Genomic DNA, 21,332 nt, shown 5'->3' on the forward strand with positions numbered 1-21,332 from the left:
GCGGAACGTGCCGTTCCGCCCACCGAAGGATCTTTGCCGCCCTCGCCATTACTTGACCGCTGCGAGTCCTGCCCTGGTGGTTCAAGTACGCCAAGGCCGTGGCATTGTCTGACTGAATGCGGGCGGGGCGGCCCGTCAGGAGAGACTGCCAGTGAAGTAGCGCAAGGAAGATTGCCCTGATCTCCAGGAGGTTGATGGGAAGAATAGCTTCCTGGGTGGTCCAACGGCCCTGCGCCGTGTGATGTCAGAAGACTGCTCCCCACCCGAGCAGGCTGGCATCGGTGGTGATGACCTGCCACTGAAGGGGCAGAAAGGATCTTCCTCTCAGGAGAGAGGAGGACAGAGTCCACCAGGTTAGGGACTGACGAACTTTGAGAGGAAGACGAATAGGCCGGTCCAGGGAAGTCATGGACCGGTTACAGTTGGATAGGAGAAACAACTGGAGAGGGTGCATGTGAAACAGGGCGAAGGGTACCGCCTCAAAGGAGGCCAGTATCTTTCCCAGGACTCCCATGCAGAAAAAGCGAACGGGGCGCTGGGCGCTTCAGAGAACGGACCGCTTTGAGGAGAACGGCGAACTTGTCTTTCAGTAGAAAGACCCGAGCCAAGTTCGTGTCGAACTCCATGCCCAGGAAAGACAGGCACTGGGACGGGAACAGGGAGGATTTGGATCAGTTGATAATCCAGCCAAGACGAGTCAGAGTATCCAGAGAAACCTGGAAACTGAGCACACTATGGGAAGGACGACCCCTTGATCAACAGATCGTCCAGGTAGGGGATAATGAGAATCCCCCTGGAACGAAGGATGGCCATGACCGCCGCCATGATCTTGGTGAAAACCCTGGGGGGCAGACTCCAAGCCGAAAGGAAGGGCCGTGAATTGGTAGTGATTGTCTTTGATCGCAAACCAAAGGAATCTCTGATGTCGTACACAAATGAAAAAAGAGAGAAAATCCCCGGGTTCCATGGTGGCAATCACAGACCGCAAAGATTCCATCCTGAAGTGGCGGGGACGGACGTGGCAGTTTAGAAGCTTTAAGTCCAGTACCAAACGGAGAGAACCGTCCATCTTTGGAATCACAAAGAGGTTCGAGTAGAATCTGGAAAAACGCTAGTTGGGAGGGACGGGAACTACAACTCCGGCGGCAACTGGAGACATCACGGCCTGAAGCAAACCGGGTAAATGGGGAGTTTGCTTGGGTGGACAAGAGAGAAAAACACGATTTTCCGTGAGGGAAGAAAATTAGATTTTGTAACCAGAGGAAATGATCTCTCTGACCCAGGCGTCACTGACCACCGACAACCAGGCGACCTTGAAGAAAAGAAGCCTGCCTCCCACCCTGGAAAGATTCCCAGGTGGGGGCGACCCGTCACTTAGAACGGTATCTGTTGGAACGAGATCCAGAGAGCCTGGAAGGTTGACACCTGGTTCTCCAGCTGGGGGCTGGCTTGTGAGAGGGTTTCCTGCGTTCACCCGTGGTCACGGAATGCTCTTGTTGAGATGAAGGGTCTGAGGCTGCAAATTGGCGAAAGGGATGAAAAGGCCAAGGGCCTTTTCTGTTAAAAAAGCGTTTTGGCTTGGACTGGGGGAGGGACGTACTCTTGCCTCCAGTTGCGTCTGAGAAAATTTGGTCCAGATGAGCACCAAAAAGCCTGGAACCCTGAAATGCTAAGTTGATAAGGGACTTTTTTGAAGTAGCATCTGCATTCCATGCCTTCAGCCAAAGAATGTGGCGAACAGCGACAATGTTGCTACTTGCCCTGGCCGCACAGGCTGCTGCATCTAGAGAAGCAGTCAGAAGGTATTTGCCAGCGTGGTTAATCTGGTCTGCAAGGGCAGCTAGCTCATTAGGAGCTGAAGCAAAATGCCCCGGCGAAGGATCTTGGCCCAGGCAGAGATGGCCTTTGCCACCCAGGTGGAAGCGAAACTGGGCAAAAGGGAAGCACCCGTTGCTTCAAAGGCGGACTTGGCCAGCGCCTCAATTTGTCTGTCCAGTGTGTCCTTAAGGGACGCACCATCCTGTAAAGATAGAACCGTATTAGAAGAAAGGCGAGAGATTGGCGGGTCCACCTTGGGGGACTCAGCCCATTTAGAAAGATCGGCGCTAAAGGGATATAGAAAGTCCAGATGCTTCCTACCTGAAAAACGCTTTTCAGGATGTTCCCAGTGCTTAGACATGGTAGACAAACTCCTCGTGGTTGGGAAAGGAGCGAGAGGGACGCTTTACCCGCTTAAAGAGACGGAGGGGTCCTGGGAGGGAACCTCGTCCTGAGTCAGTTTGAGGGTTTGGCAGATAGCCGAGATGAGACTATCCACGATAACCTGCATGCTAGAAGCCTGGTCTGAATCGGAGTCAGAACCGGACTGGGAATCCACATCAGACCCAATGCCCTCCTCTGAAGAGGGGAATTGGGAGGAGGAAAGCAGCTTGAGTGCTGCGGAGGGACCTGGAGAGCTGGACGAAGAGCCAGAGAGAGTTCTCTTTCTATAACAGCTGGCTGGTTTGTCTCCCTGTGGGTCGACATCAGGTGCGTGCGACTCGCCGTGAGAGACGGTCGGAGCACTGGTGGCTGTGGCAGCTGTGGAAGACGTTCAAGCGCCTGGACCAGAGACTGGGAAACCTTAGTCAAATCAGATACCGACTGCGACATAGCAACGGCCCACTCTAGGGGAGAGGGAGTGCGTGCATTCTGAGAGCTTCCTGCAGAGCAGTCATGGTAGGAGGACTGCAGGACTGGCAGAAAGGCGACGATTGGCCTACTGACCACTTTTTCTTGCAACCAGCGCAGGCGTAATGAGTTATGGTAGGTTTGGCGAGAAAGGCTCCAGAAGAGTTGGACATAAGGAGATTCTGCAGCGCTAAGAATTAGAATAGGCTTAGGTGAACCTGGAGCGGTATAGGTAGTACCGAGGAGAGGAGCAAAGAAAGCGCCAAAAAAAGACTACCGTACCGCAGAGCAGAGTAATCTGTGTCCCCCAATGTACGATCCCTCCTGTGCACGGAGCTGCAAAAGCAGGAAGTCTCTGCGGTGGGAAAGATGCGTGTCTAAAGAGCTGATGCGCTGAAGAGAATGAGCCGAAGCCCCTAGTAGGGTCGCGCAGTAAAGGGTGTGTGCCTGGTTGCAAGAGCGATCCTGAGGGGAGAAAAAGCGCCGAGAAAGCGCACCCAAGGTGGGGGGTGTGGCCAGCCGCAGCGGTAAAAATGAAAGTAAAATGCCGGGAAAAGGATTCGTTGACACAGGGGAGTGAAGAAAAGACCAGAGGAGTGCAGGGGCACCCGGTATGCTAGAATACTGCTGTGAGGAGCGGGTAGTCTGGCAGGAGTAAATTCTGGGCGCTGTGGACAGTAAATGGGGGATGATCCTTTACCTTTCTTTAATCCGGCTCCATAAGATCAGAGGATTGTCCAGGGGCCCATTGAGAAAGGGTCCCTGGATCAGGAATCCTTCATCCAGAAGACGGCCTCAACCCCTATGACAAGGGGGAGGGTCACCACCGGTGACCACAGACTTCCTCTCAGCCTTCTCCGAGGAGAGGGGTGAGGGGGACATTTTTGGCTTGGACCGCCACCGATTAGACCCTGGGGCACCTGTGAAGGTGACAGGGAATAATGTCCTGCCGGCGGACTGAGAGTTGCGATGCGGACGACACCGCACTGCTTGCTCAGCCGCCCTCCTGGGGAGGCAGGGTGAGAGATTACACCCAGATTCCCTGAAATGCTGTATCTGAAAGATAAAAAAGAACGTTAATAAAAAAACAATAAGAACCTGTAAGGGAAACCCAAGGTTAGCAGCGGATCTGAAGATCCAGGTCCGCCTCCTACAGACACTAAGCACAAACTGAGGTGCTTGGTGCCTGTTGGTGGGTGTATACTGCCGGGGAGGAGCTACGCCTTTTCCTTTTTTGCATAGTGTCAGCCTCCTAGCAGCAGCAGCATACACCCATGGTTGTCTGTGTCCCCCAATGAAGTGATAAAGAAATCCAGTTTGTGATGTGAGCCAAGGCGGTCTTACTCTGTGTTTGGAGGTTCTTAGGGTGAGGGCCACTACTTGGTCCAGGGTGTTTCTTAGAGTGTGCGTCATTGTTGAAGCGATATACATCCAGATCAGGACACGGCAAAGAGGAGATTGGGGACAGTGATGACTGTAGGGGGAGTCTAAGTGTATGAGGGTTAATTACTTGTAGATTTCTGAATGTGATGGGTAGGAGTGTGCTAAGGTGGGCGAGGATTTGTGAGCGTGAAGGAGATAATGTTGTGGTCAGAGATAGGAAGAGGCGAGTTTAGCTATGAGATTGAACAGAGCCAGACAGAGGGTATAACTAGAGCCTGGTATGGTCTGTTAGGTTATGTGCAGTCTTTTTGTGAAGTTTTCAGAGCAGAAACTCACATTTTTTTGAGGATATTTTGATATTTTTTTGTTTCAGCTCCAAAAACTCCTTGAAAAAGTGTGTGTGCATTGACTTTCATCAGTAAGGCTTTCAGGGATATTTGTAGTAAAGCCCCCCATACACACCAGAGATGTCAGCTGAGCGACTGTGTTGTCTAAGGGTACCGTCACACACTGCCATTTCGATCGCTACGACGGTACGATTCGTGACGTTCCAGCGATATCGCTACGATATCGCTGTGTCTGACACGCAGCAGCGATCAGGGATCCTGCTGAGAATCGTACGTCGTAGCAGATCGTTTAGAACTTTCTTTCGTCGCTGGATCTCCCGCTGGCATCGCTAGATCGGTGTGTGTGACACCGATCTAGCGATGCGATCTAGCAATGCATTCGCTTGTAACCAGGGTAAACATTGGGTTACTAAGCGCAGGGCCGCGCTTAGTAACCCGATGTTTACCCTGGTTACAAGCGTAAAACTAAAAAAAAACAAACAGCACATACTTACATTCTGGTGTCCGTCAGGTCCCTTGCCGTCTGCTTCCCGCACTCAGTGACTGCCGGTCGTAAAGTGAAAGCAGAGCACAGCGGTGACGTCACCGCTGTGCTGTGCTTTCACTTTACGGCCGGCAGTCACTGAGTGCGGGAAGCAGACGGCAAGGGACCTGACGGACACCGGAATGTAAGTATGTGCTGTTTGGTTTTTTTTTACGCAGGTAACCAGGGTAAACATCGGGTTACTAAGCGCGGTCCTGCGCTTAGTAACCCGATGTTTACCCTGGTTACCCGGGTACCTCGGCATCGTTGGTCGCTGGAGAGCTGTCTGTGTGACAGCTCCCCAGCGACCACACTACGATTTACCTACGATCACGGCCAGGTCATATCGCTGGTCGTGATCGTAGGTAAATCGTATAGTGTGACGGTACCCTTAGCCTGACACCCTCTGTTGGGGAACCTTTGGGAAGACCACATACATGCCCCTGCCAACAGTCTAATGTGTAAGTGTGATCATGGACCAAGTACATATTTTGAAGAATCCTAGAATGTTAGAGTTGGAAGGGACCTCCAGGGTCATCGTGTCCAACCCCCTGGTCAATGCAGGATTCATTAAACCATCTCACAGATGTCTGTCCAGCCTCTGTTTGAAAACTTCCATTAAAGGAGAACTCACCAGCTCTCGTAGCAGCCTGTTCCAACTCATTGATCACCCTCACTGTCAAAAAGCTTTTTCTAATGTCTAATCTGTATCTTTTCCCTTTCAGTTTTATTCCATTGCTTCTCGTGTTTCCTTGTGCAAATGAGAATAAGGATGATCCCTCTACACTGACATCCCTTCAGATAGTTATAGACAGCTATTAGGTCTCCTCTTAGCCTTTGTTTTTGCAAGCTAAACATTCCCAGATCCTTTAGCCGTTCCTCATAGGACATACTTTGCAGTCTGCTCACCATCCTGGTAGCTCTTCTCTGAACTTGATCCAGCTTTTCAATTTTATTTATTTATTATATGTGGTGCCCAAAAGAGACAAATCCACTAGGCTTCCCTTGTTCGAAATATTTAGGGTGCTATTTAATGGAATAAATGTAAGGCATTTTGGCTTCACAAAGCCTTGGTCAGGTATGGTACAATACAAACATGCACTCCATGAAACCACAGCTGCAAGGGCTGGGAATTTTATTTCCCCCCACACACATCCCAAAGAGATTATTTAAAATCTTTTTACATACATAAAATCAGCAGGGAATGATGGAAGGTTTGAGCTCAGGAGTATGTAATTGACACACTAAAATAACAATCACATTTGGATTGGCAGCTGGAGCCATCTTCACACTCATCAAGGCTCTGATCATAGAGGCATAATAATGGATCTAATTTAACATAGATCCCATTGACAAAGTAATGGGATGAAAAAAAATTGTTACAAAAAATATATATATAAAAAAATTATTTTGGGTTATAGTTATAATATAATCCATATATAATAACATTGCTTATACTCCACACTTAAAAATACAATTACTTCTGCCAACGACGTACTCCATGCTTGCTTGATAAAAGGCAACTTTATTCAATATCTCAGTCCATGATATCCCAAGTTGAAATATTGAAAAAAAAAATGCAAATATTTGTACAGATCGTTTCCACACAAAATGGGAAAAAAAGGGAACCAGCCAGGAGAACACACAAGTCTATGAGGAGCTTGTACCGAACGGCTCCAGTCACAATTGTCTCAGAGATTGCAAAGTCCATGTTACTTCCCCCTCATTTTTCTTCTTTTCAATTCTTTCCATTCACCCTCCTGTGTAGATAAACTGTGGAAAAGTTCCTTTACCTTCCTCTTCCTCTCCGAATCCCTGCAAAAAAAACCCACAAGATAATGGGTCAGTTTAAGAAGGTAAAAACATGTATTACCCGTCCTCTCATGGGAAACCGGGAAGTCATCCCCTACATAATTCCAGTAAAAGACTATAATAAAAAAAAAAAAAAAAATCACATATTTATGAACAATACTGGAATATAATACACTTGCAGTCCCATGCCACCAGACTTGGCGAACATCACTGATGTAAGTAGCAATAGTCGATATTAGCAGCACTATTTACAGTACATAAATATTAAGACAACGGAAATATTCCCCAAGGTGCAGGGCATGGTCTTTATATGACCCCTGGACCTTAGTCGTCAAGGTGACTCACATATACTACTCCCTCTTCATTTGAAAAGTTTCTTCAGCAGCTGCAGTTGATATTTTATAGTTTCATGCAGCTGCAAACCCATCTGTAGACCTCTTTTGTTCTACCCCTTGCTCTTCATAAAAAAGAGGTTTTGCAGCATCTGAAGTGTGCAGTTTAAGGATACGTGCCCACGATCGGGAACTGCTGCGAGTTTGACGCTGCATACTTATGCAGCATTAAACCCGCAGTGGCCAGTGTTGACAGCATAGTGGATGGGAATTCAAGAAATCCTATGTCCAATATACGTGCATGTGCGCCTGCGGATCGCCCGCGGAAAACAGACATGTGGCGTGTCTTTTAGGACTGCAGTATGTCAGGTTTTTTTTGCAGAGACATGAGTCTCTGCAACAGAAATTACACCAATAGAAATGTATTGGATGCGGTAAACCTGCACGGTTCAGTGCTGCACACAGGCGGATTTACCTGCATTCAATAGAAGGCAGAGCTTTGGACGCACCGAACATGTTCTGCCCAAAGCGCTGTTATTTTCAGATCATGGGAACCCGGCCATAAACTTTATATACCCTTTGAGACCTAGAGGTTTTTTTTCTTCAATATGCGGGTCATAATGATTATGAAAAGTCAGTAGAAACCCGCTCCAACCCCTTCAAAAAAAGGACATCAGACAGCACTAACCTCTGTGCAGTCTCTTGAAGTTTCTCTCTGGCCAGGAACTGATTGTCCCTGCGGATCTCTCGGACGGCGCCCTTAAACTCCCTCTTGTGTTTATGGATCAGCCTCTTTCGCTCACGCTCCACTTTGTTGCATCCCTGTTTCCTGCCGAACTCTAGCCTGCCAAGTGAAAGCAACAGAAATGACTAAAATCGTACAAAAAAAATTAAAATAAATCTAAACTATCTCAATTGTATCAGAGGTCACCACGCTGAGTACCGACACCAGGGTGGCCGCTCTAAATTTCCCGATACACAAGTTGGACATACTCACACTGGCATGACTTTGGGAGTGAACATCTTCTTTAGGACGGGCATCTGTTTCTCAAAGACGAGAGGACTGTAGGGCTTCGAGCTGAACTTCTCAATATCTTCTAGTATGTTCTTACATGCATCCTGAAGCACAGAAGATACTGGTCTCTTACCGGTATAGAATACGTCATGTATATAGACTAGGAGGCCACACGTAGCCCTAGCCCGGATGGTCACAGCACCGACACTCAAATCTAAACTTTATGTCCACATCGGATCCCAAGTTACAGCATATAAACTCTAGAGCTGCATTCATAATTCTGCTTTTATCAGTCACAGTTGGCTTACATAAGGAGCCTTCATGCAGCACATCTAATGGTGCAAATCACCAGGCAAGCCATGTGAAGATACGGAGAAAACCGGAGTGGCTTGGAAACTTTATATCTGAAGCCAAGAGAAAAGGTATACGCAGCTCGGTGCTGTAATCCAGACTGCACCTCAGTGCAGAAATCAGGCCTATGATTGGCTGCAGCAGTCAAGAACGGCATGTCATGGGACAGCAGCACTGCTGAGGTCAGTGATTGGTAGCAGCAGTGATACCAATAGAGAGCACATGATCACTGCTGCGAAGTCAGCCAAAAATGTGGTGGCATAGAGGTGGGTAACATAGTAACATAGTAACATAGTTAGTAAGGCCGAAAAAAGACATTTGTCCATCCAGTTCAGCCTATATTCCATCATAATAAATACCCAGATCTACGTCCTTCTACAGAACCTAATAATTGTATGATACAATATTGTTCTGCTCCAGGAAGACATCCAGGCCTCTCTTGAACCCCTCGACTGAGTTTGCCATCACCACCTCCTCAGGCAAGCAATTCCAGATTCTCACTGCCCTAACAGTAAAGAATCCTCTTCTATGTTGGTGGAAAAACCTTCTCTTCTCCAGACGCAAAGAATGCCCCCTTGTGCCCGTCACCTTCCTTGGTATAAACAGATCCTCAGCGAGATATTTGTATTGTCCCCTTATATACTTATACATGGTTATTAGATCGCCCCTCAGTCGTCTTTTTTCTAGACTAAATAATCCTAATTTCGCTAATCTATCTGGGTATTGTAGTTCTCCCATCCCCTTTATTAATTTTGTTGCCCTCCTTTGTACTCTCTCTAGTTCCATTATATCCTTCCTGAGCACCGGTGCCCAAAACTGGACACAGTACTCCATGTGCGGTCTAACTAGGGATTTGTACAGAGGCAGTATAATGCTCTCATCATGTGTATCCAGACCTCTTTTAATGCACCCCATGATCCTGTTTGCCTTGGCAGCTGCTGCCTGGCACTGGCTGCTCCAGGTAAGTTTATCATTAACTAGGATCCCCAAGTCCTTCTCCCTGTCAGATTTACCCAGTGGTTTCCCGTTCAGTGTGTAATGGTGATATTGATTCCCTCTTCCCATGTGTATAACCTTACATTTATCATTGTTAAACCTCATCTGCCACCTTTCAGCCCAAGTTTCCAACTTATCCAGATCCATCTGTAGCAGAATACTATCTTCTCTTGTATTAACTGCTTTACATAGTTTTGTATCATCTGCAAATATCGATATTTTACTGTGTAAACCTTCTACCAGATCATTAATGAATATGTTGAAGAGAACAGGTCCCAATACTGACCCCTGCGGTACCCCACTGGTCACAGCGACCCAGTTAGAGGCTATACCATTTATAACCACCCTCTGCTTTCTATCACTTAGCCAGTTACTAACCCATTTACACACATTTTCCCCCAGACCAAGCATTCTCATTTTGTGTACCAACCTCTTGTGCGGCACGGTATCAAACGCTTTGGAAAAATCGAGATATACCAGGTCCAATGACTCACCGTGGTCCAGCCTATAGCTTACCTCTTCATAAAAACTGATTAGATTGGTTTGACAGGAGCGATTTCTCATAAACCCATGCTGATATGGAGTTAAACAGTTATTCTCATTGAGATAATCCAGAATAACATCCCTCAGAAACCCTTCAAATATTTTACCAACAATAGAGGTTAGACTTACTGGCCTATAATTTCCAGGTTCACTTTTAGAGCCCTTTTTGAATATTGGCACCACATTTGCTATGCGCCAGTCCTGCGGAACAGACCCTGTCGCTATAGAGTCACTAAAAATAAGAAATAATGGTTTATCTATTACATTACTTAGTTCTCTTAGTACTCGTGGGTGTATGCCATCCGGACCCGGAGATTTATCTATTTTAATCTTATTTAGCCGGTTTCGCACCTCTTCTTGGGTTAGATTGGTGACCCTTAATATAGGGTTTTCATTGTTTCTTGGGATTTCACCTAGCATTTCATTTTCCACCGTGAATACCGTGGAGAAGAAGGTGTTTAATATGTTAGCTTTTTCCTCGTCATCTACAACCATTCTTTCCTCACTATTTTTTAAGGGGCCTACATTTTCAGTTTTTATTCTTTTACTATTGATATAGTTGAAGAACAGTTTGGGATTAGTTTTACTCTCCTTAGCAATGTGCTTCTCTGTTTCCTTTTTGGCAGCTTTAATTAGTTTTTTAGATAAAGTATTTTTCTCCCTATAGTTTTTTAGAGCTTCAATGGTGCCATCCTGCTTTAGTAGTGCAAATGCTTTCTTTTTACTGTTAATTGCCTGTCTTACTTCTTTGTTTAGCCACATTGGGTTTTTCCTATTTCTAGTCCTTTTATTCCCACAAGGTATAAACCGCTTACACTGCCTATTTAGGATGTTCTTAAACATTTTCCATTTATTATCTGTATTCTTATTTCTGAGAATATTGTCCCAGTCTACCAGATTAAGGGCATCTCTAAGCTGGTCAAACTTTGCCTTCCTAAAGTTCAGTGTTTTTGTGACTCCCTGACAAGTCCCCTTAGTGAAAGACAGGTGAAACTGCACAATATTGTGGTCGCTATTTCCTAAATGCCCAACCACCTGCAGATTTGTTATTCTGTCAGGTCTATTAGATAGTATTAGGTCTAAAAGTGCTGCTCCTCTGGTTGGATTCTGCACCAATTGTGAAAGATAATTTTTCTTGGTTATTAGCAGAAACCTGTTGCCTTTATGGGTTTCACAGGTTTCACTTTCCCAGTTAATATCCGGGTAGTTAAAGTCCCCCATAACCAGGACCTCATTATGGGTTGCAGCTTCATCTATCTGCTTTAGAAGTAGACTTTCCATGGTTTCTGTTATATTTGGGGGTTTGTAACAGACCCCAATGAGAATTTTGTTACCATTTTTCCCTCCATGAATTTCAACCCATATGGACTCGACATCCTCATTCCCTTCGCTAATATCCTCCCTTAAAGTGGACTTTAGACAAGACTTTACATAGAGACAAACCCCTCCTCCTCTCCGATTTTTACGATCCTTTCTAAACAGACTGTAACCCTGTAAGTTAACTGCCCAGTCATAGCTCATGGGTGATTTAACCTATTTAGTTCCCCTCCTTATCCTCTTAAATTTAAATCCTTCCGTTTTATAACAAGTGCTCTATCTTAGGACAGAATATTTACCTGGATTTTCTCGGGGTACGTGTTTCGGGGCAGATGTTCGCAGATAACCTTCTCTATTGGACTGAAAATCTCCCGAAAAGCAGGTAAAGTGCCGTAGTTGTCTAAACATCTCTGGACGAGATCCAAACACACTGAAATGCATGTCAGCCTACACAGGAGCAAGGCAAAAAGAATTAGCAAAGAATAGTACGTCTATGAAAATATACGCAGAGGGAGAAAAAAAAGCGATTGATTGGCTGCAGTGGTCATGCACATCGACACCGCTGCAGTCAAAAAGAGACCCATGTAGTGTAGAGGGACAGTCCCCGCTCTGTAGATTATTTTAGGTATACAAGAGCATTTGGGGTCCCCTTTCCTTAAAGTGGAAAACTCCTTTAAAGTGGTTCTCGGCTTTGTCAACTCCCTCGATTGTTGGATGGGTCTCCTAACAAACGCAAAATCAGATCAGATGTGATCGCTGAGAATCTGGTAGTAAGTGTTGAATTTTCCTGCAGCGCCAACTGCAGGGAAAACAAAGCATTACACGGTTCCCCTGCAAATCAATAGGTTGATTGTATAAAGCAGGGCAGGACGAGTTCTCCAGAGATGTAAATGTGTTTCCATTCTGGAAATGATGATTTTGAACACAGAAACCTCTCTAACTTCGAATTCAAAAAAGAAAATTTCTAAAAAAAAATTTGGGATCAGTCCTGTCATACAAGAAAAATGGAAATGTGCAAGTTACCATTTAGCTTAAGTTATAGTTATACGTGGACATCAGAGGGTGAGGTGCTTTCATCGATACTCACTTAAAATGATTGATCTCCGTTTTGTCCTCAGAGTTTAGGCCATTGATTGCCCTCAGGGGCAGATTCTTCTTCACCCACGATGCCGAGTCCTCCGTGTTATCGATCATCAGTAGCTCTGAGAACTTCCCGTGGAGTTTGAATGGAGGAACCACAATATAATCTGCCAAGATAAAGAAAACCAAATACACTAGTTATGAGATGCTGAGGTAGACCCCACAGTACTACGGGGAGGACACACTGGGCAGCGTGCCACCTATTCACAGAAGATTGTAACCTTCTGCGGCAGACACCGTTATTGCTGAGAAGAGGTTCCTTAGGTCTTCATAACCCAAAACCCCAGAGATGACTACGGAGGCCTCCAGCAATCCACCACTCAGTCTCATCCCAATTGCACAGGAAAACAAACATTACGTTAGCAAATTAACTCTAGTGTCTTCAGCAGGGTTTCCCCTCAAAGGTCAGAACACCGGAGCCCAACAGCCAAGCGGCATTGTGCCTCCCGACTCCGCAGTGTCTAGTGTCTGCACAGGTAACTTTCTCTTGGGAGAAACAGTTTCTTCTTGGAGAGATCCAGCAAAAGTATGAAAGTCTTTAGGGAAATTCGTCATGGAAAAGAGGAAATTACGGTAGCTCTTACAGGTTATAACAAAAAAAACCCTAAAGTTCCCCCTACCCTTCAGTTAAGTATCTGATAAGTCAATGTCCACATTATTGGGGTTAGCCACCATTTTTTATTGATGGCCTATCCTTATATATTCGGTGGAGGTGCTGGGTGTTGCACCGCCACCAATCAGATATAGAGGTAGTTGCGAATCTATCACCAGTCTAGGGCTGTCCTTATTTAGGTAAAGTTCAGATTTTTTCCAAATAATACTCATGAGCAAAAAAGTGGCTATAAAGATCCCTGCACTCCCTACCTAAAAGACCCGACTTTCTTGCAAAAGACGGGCAAGAACTTCTAGAGTAAACAGAGCAGGACCCCACGACCCTCCACAGAGTGTCCTCTGAGATCTCGCGTGCCATCATACGATCCTGCTCTTTGCCTTAACCCAATGCGGCCACGTCACCATTAGGTAACCGTTTAGTAAGGTACACGGCCGCAGCACCGGGTTAGTGCAAAAAGCGCAGCAGACACCCATGGTTACCTGTGTCCCATAAAGAAGCGATAAAGAAACCAGTATCTGATAACAGCGCCACCAGCATGGAGGTCATCACATATCATTTAGTATATGGGAAATGTATCAGCAGCAGCTGTCTCTGGTCATTTGCTACAATGTGCCAGCAGGGAGTCTGAGCATTGCCAAGAGTGGTATGCTCTCAGACGTACAACATTACCATTCACTGACAGCAAACAAATATTTTGAGAACACTAAAAAAGGAACAGAAACAAAACTGTATACCCCTACGACGCGCACTTACCTACAGAAGCTTTGCGCGGCGTGGCCAAGTGCAAAATTCCCAGCAGGAAGTTTATCATCTCCGGTATAAACCTTTTGGACAGGGATACATACTCCAGGAACATGCAGCTAACGAACAGGCCGGCAGCGACATCTTCTAAGGAGGTGACGGGACACTAGAAGTAACGCAGGACACTGGTAAGTGACTAGGACGTCGTGTACATGGGACGGTGTGGTGGCCATACTACAGGCCTGGGCTCTCACCTTTGTCAGCAGCTGGCTCATCACAGTGACGGCTGGGGTGACCACCGGGTGCCAGAAATCAGACGTGGGGAATAAAATCCCAGTAATTTTGAAGTACAACAGCTAAAAGCAGAGAATAATAAGGAATAGGATTACTGCACACTCACAAGACTGCTTGCAGAATTTAAAAAAAAGTATATGGGAAAAAAAAAAAATTAAATGTCCACTGACCACATGTAATGCCGGATAGGAAGCTCGGCCTTTGGATTCAACCGCTTTCTCCACGGTGCGAGCGATATCCCGCAGTGCATCCCTTACACAGTTCGCTGCGGCTTCTGGAAACATCTGGCACAGCTTGTACAAAGGTCTGTAACAAGAGAAAAGAGGCTGGTTTAGGATTATTTTTTCCGTTGTACAGAAATGAAAAGTACTAATTACAATCCCCACCCTAAATAGGCAGCATTAAAGGTTTAGTCCCATCGTCATAGATGGATAAAGTTCGTAAAAAACGAGCAATTTTGCAATTTATTGCTCATTAAAATTTGAAGCCGTTCTTAAGATAAAGACTTGTTTTACAGCTCGTTGCCTAGGCTACCGACCACTGCTGTCTTGTAAGCATTGCGCTGGTCAGGATTAACAAGTAGCAGGGATCCAAGCCAGCTTCAAAACAAAAACAGCGCTTACAAGCTCGATAGAAAAACTCTTGTAAGCGCTACACATGTTCTGCTGTTTAGCAGCAGCGGTTGATCTCCAGACGTAAACATTTTGCCCTCTATAGCCTCAGTGTTTCATTGTATTGCTGTCTGCAGAATGAGTTAACAGAGAATCCATCAGCGAGTTCATTCTAATCGTTTGTAACTTTTCTTGGTCTTTGCAGGAGATTCTCCCAGCCTGAATACATGAAAGTTCAGCAGTGATTTGATGTAGTTTGTGGATAAAAATCAGCTGAGAAAAGACAATTCATACACTGACAGCAGTTGTTAGTGGTCCTAACAATGGATACCCAGGCTTCTGCAATGGCCCACACATGGGGTAAGCTGCATAGCTAATCAGAAGAACTATACTACATTTCTAATTGGAGTTAATTGAAAATATTTCTATTATTACATCTACTACATATTGAAATAATATCTTAGAGATGGTAATACCCCTTAAATTAAATCATGTACTTGATAAAGGTCTAGTGTTACATTCATGCCCCCCACCCACTATTATTGCTTGTAACAATCTTGTATGCCACCAGGGGCAGTATACAGATAAGTCCTCAGTCATTCCCATAGAGATTTCGTGAAAAAAGAAAACTTACACGATCATCTTGTCAACGGTTTGAAGATCAGGGGTTTGCTGCTCTGCCAGGTCCGTTATATAGTCCAGAAGATAACCAAACAGTTTCTGGGAAAATATAGAATAAATACTTTTAATATGCCAATGTAAAAAAAAAAGGAGATTTTTGTGTACTCACTGTAAAATCTTTCTCTTAGCCTCTAATTGGGGGACACAGGACCATGGGTGTTATGCTGCTGTCCACTAGGAGGTGACACGATACATAATCTGAAAAAGATTAACCGTGGCTCCTCCTTTGCTGTATACACCCCTGGACGGCTTCAGCCTTCTCCAGTTTTGTGCAAATGCATTAGGAGGAACGTAACAGGAATAACAAAACCATGCCTATAAGAAGGCAACTATGTACGAGCTCAAGAAAATAATATGAGAACTCAACAGTAACAACAGCCTGGAAAGGGCAACAGGGTGGGAGCTGTGTCCCCCAAATAGAGGCTAAGAGAAAGAGATTTTACGGGGAGTACACAAAAATCTCCTTTACTCTGTCGCCTCACTGGGGAACACAGGACCATGGGACGTCCCAAAGCAGTCCCTGGGTGGGAAGCAATGGACCAATATTGTGCAGACAGGCCCCTACACTTGGGGCACCAACGCCTGCAGAACACATCTTCCCAGGCTCGCGTCCGCTGAGGACTGGGTATGAACCCTGTAGTGTTTACTAAACGTGTGTAGGCTAGTCCAAGTGGCTGCCTTACACACTTGTTGTGCCGAAGCCTGGTGCCGAATGGCCCAGGAGGCCCCTACCGCCCGTGTAGAGTGTGCCGTAATACCGGCTGGAAGAGGAGAATTTTTAAAGGCGGTAGGCCTCTTGTATGGTGGATTTGATCCACCTGGCAAGGGTAGCTTTGGAAGCTGGCAGACCCTTGCGGCCGCCTTCCGGAAGAAGGAAGAGAGATTCAGACCGCCGGAAGGACGCAGTCCTAGACACATATACGCAATGCCCTGACAAGGTCAAGCGTATGCAGAGCCTTCTCCACTCTATGAACTTGGACCGGACAAAGGGAAGGCAGAGAAATTTCCTCATTGAGGTTGAAGTTGGACACAACCTTTGGAAGGACGGATGGGACCGTACGGAGGACTACCTTGCCCTAGTGAAAAGCCAGAAAGGGCCGTCTGCAGGAGAGTGCTGTCAGTTCAGACACCCTGCGTAGCCAGGTGATTGCCACCAGGAAAACCACCTTCTGGGATAGAAAACGAAGCGGGACCTCCTTAAGGGGTTCGAAGGGTGGTTCCTGCAATGCTGTCAGGACCAGGTTGAGGTCCCACGTTTCTAGTGGTTGTCTGTAGGGGGGAACCAATCGGGAAACCCCCTGAAGAAATGCCCTTACTTGCGGCTTGGTGCAATGCGCCTTTGAAAAAGCACCAAGAGGGCTGACACCTGGCTCTTAAGCGAGCCCAGGGACAGCCTGGCCTCCAGACCCGATTGGAGAAAACCAAGTACTTTGGGGAGGGAATAAGGGAATGGGGTCTGGCCATGAGATTCGCACCAGGTAAATAAAGAAAGCTTTCCAGGTACGGTAATAGATCTTGGCAGAGGCTGGCTTCCGTGCCCTGATCATAGTCCTAATAACGTCCGGCGAGAGCCCTGCCTGGGTTAGAACCCAGGTTTCAAGGGACACGCCGTCAAATTGAGAGCCCCTGAGTTCTGGTGGTAGAACGGGCTTTGTGATAGAAGATCCGGGCGGTCGGGGAGGCGCCAGGGAAAGTCTGCTGTAAGTTGTACGATGTCGGCGTACCATGTACGTCTGGGCCAGTCTGGTGCGATTAGTATGGTTGGAACTCCCTCTTGCTTGATCTTCCTCACCACTCTGGATATCAGGGGGAGAGGTGGAAAAATGTACAGAAGCTCGAACTGGGTCCAGTCCTGAACCAGAGCGTCTGCTCCGAGCGACCACGGATCATGTGTTCTGGCCATGAAGTTGGAGACCTTGGCATTGAAGTGGGATGCCATTAGGTCCACATCCGGGGTCCCCCAGCGATGGCAGATCTGGCGAAAAATTTTGGGATGGAGAGACCACTCTCCCGAGTCTATTCCTTGTCGCCTGAGGAAGCCTGCTTCCCAATTGTCAACACCTGAAATGTGGACCGCTGAGAGAACTGACCCTGTGTCCTCCGCCCAGTGGAGGATGTGTGACACATCTCGCATCGCCTGGGTGCTGCGGGTCCCCCCTTGGTGGTTCACATATGCCACGGCCATGGCATTGTCCGACTGTATTCTGATGTGAGAGGCTACCAGTAAGTGATGGAAGGCCCTTAATGCCAGGAGGATGGCACGAATTTCCAGGATGTTGATGGGCATGGTCGCTGCCACTGGGGACCAATTGCCCTGTGCCCTGTGGTGTAGGTGCACCACACCACAACCCGTCAGGCTCGCATCGGTGGTCAGAACCTTCCATTGACCTGCGAGAAAGGATTTCCCCTTTGATAGCGAGGTTGGCTTGAGCCACCAGTGCAGGGACCTCCTGGTTGACAACGTTAGCTTGAACTCCCTGTCGAGAGAAAAGGGATTCCTGTCCCAGGACTTGAGAATGGATAGTTGGAGAGGTCTGAGGTGAAACTGGGCAAATGGGACTGCTTCTATCGCTGCCCCAATACTGCAGAGGACTCTCATGGCAAACCGGAAAGATCGAAGGGTTTTGCGGAGGAGGGTGCAAACTCCTAGGCGGAGAGCCAGTGCCGTGTCCTTGGGAAGGAGCACTAGACCCCTGGAGGTGTTGAATAGCATTCCCAGGAAGGTCAGAGACTGACTCGGGGTTGGTGATGACATTTTTTTAGGTTGACTAACCAGCCCATGCGACTCAGAGTGTTGATTGTAATTGAGACGCTGAGCTCGCAGTCCTTGAAGGTGGGAGCCTTGATGAGTAGATCGTCCAAGTATGGAACAACTACTATGCCTCTGGAGTGCAGGACGTCCATGGTGGCTGCCATGACCTTGGTAAACACTCTGGGAGCCGTGGCAAGTCCGAACGGGAGAGCCACGAACTGGTAGTGGTCCTGGTCGATTACGAACCTGAGAAATCTCTGATGGGCAGGTGCAATAGGTATATGCAGGTATGCGTCTTGTATGTCTATGGAGGAAAGATATTCTCCCTTCTCCATGGACGCAATGATGGACCGAAGGGACTCCATGCGGAAGTGACGAACCCGTACATATTTGTTGAGTTGTTTTAAGTCCAGTATGGGCCGCACACTGCCTCCTTTCTTGGGGACTACAAATAGATTAGAGTAGAACCCTCGGAAGCGCTAGGCCGTGGGGACCGTTACTATGACTCCTGCTTGAAAAAGCGAGGAGACCTTGTTGGAAGGCATGAGCCTTGGCTGGTGGTTTTGGGGGGACAGAGAACGAATCAGTCCAGTGGGTTGGAGGTGAACTATATCTTGTATCCGGAAGAGACTAGTTCCCTGACCCACCTGTCTTCTGTAATAGGCAGCCAGACTTGATGAAAGAGCAAAAGTCGGCCACCTACGTGTGTGGTGTCTTCCGGAGTCCGTGAGTCATGATGAGGAGAAAGTCTGAGATTTTCCTCCTCTGGGCTTAGACTGGCCTGCTTTTGACTGCCAGGTCTTGTCCAACCTTTGCGTCGATCGTGAGTTGTCCCTGCGTGGGGAGCGGTTATGATTTTGTGCTGGACGCGAGACGGACCAGACCGAGGAGTTCCGAAAGGATCGGAATCGGGTTTGTTATGCTTCTTGTAAGTGTGTTTGGGTTTCAGTTGGGGAAGAGAAGTACTCTTACCCCCGGTGGCATTGGATATCATTTGTCCAACTGTTCACCGAAAAGTCACCCACTGACGTAGGGGAGGTGCGTGAGGGACTTCTTGGAGGCTGCGTCCGCTTTCCATTCCCGCAGCCAGAGGGTACGCCGAATTGTAATGGCGTTTGATGCTATCCCCGCTACACCCCTTGCCGAATCCATAGCTGCATAAAGTATGTAATCTGCTACGACTGCTATTTGAACCGCTTGGTCCGACAGCTCAGGAGCGGATGCTTGGAGGCCAGCTCATAAATTTTTGGCCCAGGCCACAATGGCCTTGGCAGCCCAAACTGAAGCGAACGCGGGAGCCAGAGATGTCCCTGCAGCCTCGAAAATTGAACGAGCCATGCGTTCTACCTGCCGGTCTACTGCATCCCGGAGGGTTGAGTTATCTGGCAGTGAAAGGAGGGACTGTGCTGCTAGCCTAGAGACTGGGGGGGTCCACTTCGGGTGGGTCTGTCCATTCCTTGGTGTCCCTCTGTGGGAAAGGGTTCCTTGCCTCCAGATATTTGCTATTAGTGAATTTTTTCTCAGGCTGCGAGAGCTGCTTTTTAAGGATCGCCTTAAACTCTGGTTGGTTAGAGAAAATCTTAGGCGGCTTCAGAGTTCCCTCAAAGGAAATCTTGTGTTCTAGGGCCTCTGGTGGCGGATCAGAAATGTCCAGCACCCGATGGATGGAAGAGATTATGTCCTCAACTAGCGCTGTATTGCTAGGGGGGATTGGGATCAGGGACCCCTCCGTTTCCTTGTCTGAGTCACAGATACCTTCCGAATCCAGTGCATCACTGAGGCGTCCCCTGCTGGGTGAGCTGGGGAGGAGGCCTTCTCTGGTCGGGGATTGTGGAGATCTGCATTGTCTGTCCCTGGAAGGGGACGGTCTAGATGACCTGGAACTACGGTGTCTCTTCCTAGAAGGGCATGACCGTGTGCTATGGGATGACAACAGATGAACGGGACCTGTGGGTCCGCTTGCGTCCTGACCTAGACGTGGATGTGCCAGGGTCGTCCTGTCCCTGAGTCAAGCTCTCCCTTTGCTGGGTAACGGTCATAGCCGAGGCATGACTCCGCAGAGCCTGAAGCAATGTGGAGGTTAGGTTATCTATAGACCGTCATAGATTGCGACATCTGAGTGACCCATTCCGGCGTGGCATTAGACACCGAAGCATTGACAGGGGCATCTAGGGCTCTGACACAGTAGTTGAGTGCAGTCCTGGCAGTGCGGGTACGTGTTGCCGCTGGGAAGAGCGGTCCCGCAGGCTGTGCAGAATGCATAATAGCAGTCCTGCCTGGTTCTCTTGGACATTGAGCCCGACATTTTGCAGAGTGCAGAAGGGCTGGCTATGCAGTGGATCCTACAGGGGTAGCTATGCAGAGGAACCTATAGGGGAGCCCTATAGGGAATATGGATTCACAGCCGAGTAAAAAGACCCAGCTGTGATTTTACCCCACCAGTTTGCCCCTAGGTCCAGCGCCGAAGATCCACAGTCCTGTGCCCCCCGGAGACTGGCTGACTGGCTGGCCTGGTCCTGCTGACCGGGAGATGCAGGGTTAATCCTTGCTGCAGCAGAAATGGCTGCCGAGAAAAGGAAGGTGGAGGAGAGCTGAAAAAGGGCGGCAAAGCTGTGTAAAAACGCGCCCTGTCTCGATCCGCCCCCTCTATGACACTGTAGAGTGTCATATTTGTCATCCGGGGTGCGGAGAGGAGGCGGCGGCTTCAGCTAGGCCGAAGCCGCGGCCTAAATTAGATGCCTGATGCCCAGAAAGGCTCCAGGCCGGCGCGAAAGTCCGGGAGGGGGTCGGATCTGAACCGGACCCCCCGGATTTAAAGGCTGGATAGCGGTGGGGCTATAAGCGGAAGGAGGGCCCTGTGAGGGGTCCCCTTGAGGCAGTATAAGGCTAGTGCTGCAGCAGAGACAAGGACGCAGGGAGCCCTGGGTCTCTATTTTGCCATGCCTGCCTGCATTACCCCAGGCCCCGACAGGAGCCCGCAGCTGGGTTGGGGTCCCTGGATGCAGGCGCAGTGTGCTGGCCCATTGCTGGGAGCTTCAGAGTGCTGCCTGTACAGGCCCTACCTGAGGCGTCTCAACCTAATGCCCCCAGAGGGGGATTAGGGAGGGTGCTGCTGTCACCAACAGGGGGCTTTATCCTCGCCTCGACCTCAACCCAGAAACCAAAAGGAATTGGGGAAGGAGGGGGGTTCTCGACTTCGAACCAGCACCCG

The 21,332-nt window shown here is 48.0% G+C and overlaps 1 protein-coding gene across 1 annotated transcript in view; it reads right to left on the reverse strand.

The window, feature by feature from the left end:
* Positions 1 to 6,025: 6,025 nt before the first annotated feature.
* NOP14 (NOP14 nucleolar protein) overlaps positions 6,026 to 21,332 on the reverse strand; it is a 31,383-nt gene continuing 16,076 nt past the window's right edge. The window contains exons 10-18 of the mRNA XM_069744741.1: positions 15,323 to 15,408; positions 14,248 to 14,383; positions 14,038 to 14,139; positions 13,796 to 13,949; positions 12,377 to 12,536; positions 11,589 to 11,736; positions 8,065 to 8,186; positions 7,756 to 7,911; positions 6,026 to 6,738 (exon numbers count right to left, since the gene is read on the reverse strand). Of these exons, the coding sequence (XP_069600842.1) occupies positions 6,636 to 6,738; positions 7,756 to 7,911; positions 8,065 to 8,186; positions 11,589 to 11,736; positions 12,377 to 12,536; positions 13,796 to 13,949; positions 14,038 to 14,139; positions 14,248 to 14,383; positions 15,323 to 15,408 (1,167 nt within the window). The 3' untranslated portion in view covers positions 6,026 to 6,635. The remainder of the gene's footprint in view (positions 6,739 to 7,755; positions 7,912 to 8,064; positions 8,187 to 11,588; positions 11,737 to 12,376; positions 12,537 to 13,795; positions 13,950 to 14,037; positions 14,140 to 14,247; positions 14,384 to 15,322; positions 15,409 to 21,332) is intronic.

This window comes from Ranitomeya imitator, chromosome 1 (genome assembly GCF_032444005.1).
Source record: "Ranitomeya imitator isolate aRanImi1 chromosome 1, aRanImi1.pri, whole genome shotgun sequence".
Classification (NCBI taxonomy): domain Eukaryota; kingdom Metazoa; phylum Chordata; class Amphibia; order Anura; family Dendrobatidae; genus Ranitomeya; species Ranitomeya imitator.